The 3,939-nt window shown below is 33.6% G+C and overlaps 1 protein-coding gene across 1 annotated transcript; it reads left to right on the top strand.

Moving 5' to 3' along the window:
• The first annotated feature begins 345 nt into the window (after positions 1 to 345).
• On the top strand, positions 346 to 2,526 carry vent (ventral expressed homeobox). The gene is made up of 5 exons (XM_058795199.1): positions 346 to 451; positions 488 to 520; positions 592 to 782; positions 1,555 to 1,674; positions 2,410 to 2,526. The coding sequence occupies exons 1-5, from the start codon at positions 346 to 348 to the stop codon at positions 2,524 to 2,526; spliced, it is 567 nt and encodes a 188-aa protein (XP_058651182.1).
• The last annotated feature ends 1,413 nt before the right edge of the window (positions 2,527 to 3,939 follow it).

Raw genomic sequence — 3,939 nt, 5'->3', positions numbered from 1 at the left:
AAAGCCGCCGCTCGCTTTCATCTGCACATTATCTGCCGATGGCCGATGGATGATGGCTTGTCTTGAGTGGATGATGTTGCTCTCCGTCAATTGATTGTATCAGTGCATTGATGACTCTTCTCAGGTACTTGAGGTGAACACACGAGGTGCTCAGACTCGCTGGCGCCTGGATATCACAAGTACACCGAACGTGTGAACAAGCCCATTGCAACATCTATTAACTTCAATTACAGCGTTATAATTCCGCCGAGAGTCGCTTTACTCATGCAAATGAGCAGAGAAGCTCCTATAAAGTCAGGACACTGACCAGAGGCGCTACAGAAGATCTAATTATTAGGAAACATCATGTTCAAGAAGTTCTCCGTGGAGTGGTTGTCCCAGAGCTTCCATGCTCAAGATCTGGAGCAGCAAAAATGCGTCAAATTAATTCCAAGTGCTCCTGATGCCTTCAGTGATGCTCCTCGAGCATCTTCGGAAATGCTTGGAGAAGGAGAAACCAAGGCCCCGTCTTCTCCTGCAAGTAAGTATGACCTTCTCGCTGTGGTATTCAGTGTTTGTAATGGATCTGACGGGTCGTCTCTCTCGCATCAGACAGCTGTGGCTACACCTCGGCCTCTGAGAGCGATGAGAGTGAAGGAGAGTCCGCTCCGCAGCGGCGCGTCAGAACCAAGTTCAGCTCGGATCAGATCTCGCGTCTGGAGAAAACCTTCAGCAAACACAAGTACCTCGGCGCCACACAACGACGCAGAACAGCGGACAAGCTGCAGCTGTCTGAAACACAGGTGTGTGTGAGATGACATTTCTATCCGTGACAGCAGATATTTTGTTTGTTGAACTTATATTAATAAAGAGTAAAAGAGTCGTTTGCATTTGTCACACATCTGGGCTATTACTGTAATGTGAACTGCAAGATATCTTAAAATAAAATTAGTATTTTCTATGCAGAACATATAATGCACTATTTATTTATTTATTTATAATGAACCTATAATGCAACATAAATAAATAGTTAATTAAACACTTTATAATTTAAATCAATGCTTTATTTATTCATTCATTCATTCATTCATTCATTTATTTATTTATGTTGCATTATAGGTTCATTATAAATGAATAAACAAACAAACAAATAAATAAAGTATTCGTTTAAATTGTAAAGTATTTAATTAATGATTTATTTATGTTGCATTATAGGTGCATTCTTCAGATTCGTATTTTGTTTTCTGAATTCATTAATTCTTCAGTAAATAAATAAATGCATAAATAAATAACTAAAAGCAGGAAAAGAATTGCAAACAGATAAACAGGTCTATAGTAAATCTTTGATTTATTTATATTTATTTTGCTTATTTTTTGTATTATTTATTTTGTTTATTTTTTTGTTCTTAGTTTAATTATTGCGATCTGTATGTGGAACTTTGCAAGCAACTGAATCAGATTCATTACTTAAAATTGTTCTTAACACATGAATATCTTTACGTTTCACTACATTCACAATGTAAACCCTATGTTGAAAGTGGATATTCATGTTATTTATTTATTTATTTATTTAAGGTGAAAACGTGGTTCCAGAACAGACGGATGAAGCTGAAACGGGAAGTTCAGGACGCGCGCGCTGCCGAGTTTTTTGTCCCGACAGTGCTTCCGCCGGTGACGTCATTTCAGCACCTCCCCGTGAGCGAACAGCGCACGCGCCTCTATTTCCCGCCACCGATGCTGTTCCCGCCCTGCTACTTTTAAACCTCCTCATTGATCTTTTTTTTATTTTATTTTTTATTTTTTTAATGATCGAATATTTATAATCTAGAAGTAATATAAAAAAATGTATTTAAAAAAAGCCCCTAAAACAGGGTTTTTAATAAGTAAAATATAGAAGCAAGCACTGTATGTAGTTCTATAAACAAATTTTATATGTATGTACATAAATAAATATTGTCTTTGGCAAAATCTGAAAAATCGTATGAAATAAAAAAATGCTTTGAATCAAGCCTCTTAGCCTTTTATGTATCAGTCATGTCTATACCATAATTTTATATGTCTATAACCATAACATTTTTATTTATTTTGTTTTATTTTTATAAAGTTAAAAGCAGTTAAACAAGTTTGATAAAAGCAAATGTAATTTTATTTGTATAATTAATTAAATTTATATTTCTTTCTTTTCTGAGATATGCAATGTCTGTCATAAAAGTGTCTCAATAAAAATAAATAAATAAATAAAAAGCGTAATGGTCCTAAAAACAGGATTCCTTTTCTTTAAGACAAAATATAACATCATCTTTTTTCTTGTTATGTGTGAATATCATAAAACCTATCATTGTATTTGATAGCTACTGAATTGCTACATTATTAATGTCATGGTATGTACAGTGGCCAGAAAATGACAGTGTTCTTGTTTTTGATTCTCAGATCCTCCGTCTGTATGTGGGGTCTGGTCTGGTGTGGTGTGTAGATTCGCTCCGGGTCATCAGCACCTTCACAGAACATCAAAGCGCCTGTAAGGAGCAGATGATGGAGATCCTCTGAGCCCCGTGGAGATGAATGGAGAAGTTCACACCCGCAGCAGGCGCCTTGAAGTCTGTCCTGATCCTGATCCTGAGTCAGACCTCAAACACACACACTGTCAAACACTGTACGTTTGCTCACTTATTCATTATATGTTCATTTTTGTAATTTAATTGAATTATTTTTATCTGAATCATTTATTTTATTTTAAATCATAAGCATGATGATATTTGCATTTTTACCATCTCACACAATGTTAACTAATACATGAGGTAGTCTGAAGTGTTTTGAAGGTTTAAGTATAAACTATTTAAAAATCAGAAAATGTTAAAAGATTGTGGATATTTATTTATTTATTTCCATAAATTCAATGACTTTATTTTATTATTATTATTTTGTCCATCTCATTGCTGAATTGGCCAGCCTTTTTTAATGGAAAGCAATGATTTCCCCCCTCCTGATAACTATTTAATTTAATTTAATTTAATTTAATTTAATTTAATTTAATTTTATTTTATTTTATTTTATTTTATTTTATTTTATTTTATTTTATTTTATTTTATTTTATTTTATTTTATTTTATTTTATTTTATTTTATTTTATTTTATTTTATTTTATTTTATTTTATTTTATTTTATTTTATTTTTTCTTGATTGTTTAAACACATTTCTTGAAATTATGCCTCTTTTTTGTGAAACTCAAAACACAAATCCATAACTTCTAACTCAATTCCCCAAACTTCCTATATTCAGGTCAAAATGAAGCTCTCCACTCAAAACAACTCAATCTTGCTGAAAAACCAAACTTTGCTCTCAGACATGACACACAAACCCTCAAAAACACACTCACTACAACAGTCTTACACACAGATCAGATCAATTCAAAACAATACTACAAAAACCAGTAATAAGTTATGTTGCTTGTGTTAATAATGTCATTTTTCGTTCACAAAAAAAAAAAAATCACATGATTAACACAACATGTATGCATTTGCACGTTTTATTCCTTAATTTAATGTACTGTAGACAGAGTACCGTACAATACAGCAAACAACAGCAAAAATAGTTGCTGTATTCAGCCCCAGCATCCCATCTTTGGTCTGGGACAGGGCTGAGAAACTCGTCAACATCACAGGCTATACTGGCACGCAGGCAGGCTTCTTCCACGGCCTGGAGGAGGTGAACACGGATGTAAGGTTCTCGGTCATATACTTTCCTCCACCATGCCGAAAAAAACTCCTCTATAGTGTTTAGAAAGGGAGAGTATGCAGGCAGAAAGATGTTCGAAAGCCTCTTCATCTCCGTACTCCTTCTCCACCATTCAAATATTTAAAAATCTGAAAATATAGAATGATTGTTGCTAGTGAACTTTTCTAAAGCTAATAATAATAATAATCTATTAGCAGTAGTAGTATTTATTTATTTATTAGTTTGT

The sequence above is a fragment of the Onychostoma macrolepis genome, chromosome 13 (assembly GCF_012432095.1).
Source record: "Onychostoma macrolepis isolate SWU-2019 chromosome 13, ASM1243209v1, whole genome shotgun sequence".
NCBI lineage: Eukaryota > Metazoa > Chordata > Actinopteri > Cypriniformes > Cyprinidae > Onychostoma > Onychostoma macrolepis.
This window is presented reverse-complemented; position numbering and strand designations above follow the sequence as displayed.

Coding starts and splice junctions, on each gene's coding strand:
- vent (XM_058795199.1), top strand. CDS start 346: ATGTTCAAGAAGTTCTCCGTGGAGTGGTTGTCCCAGAGCTTCCATGCT. Junction 452..487: donor AAGTGCTCCTGATGCCTTCA/GTGATGCTCCTC, acceptor AAATGCTTGGAG/AAGGAGAAACCAAGGCCCCG. Junction 521..591: donor GGCCCCGTCTTCTCCTGCAA/GTAAGTATGACC, acceptor CTCTCGCATCAG/ACAGCTGTGGCTACACCTCG.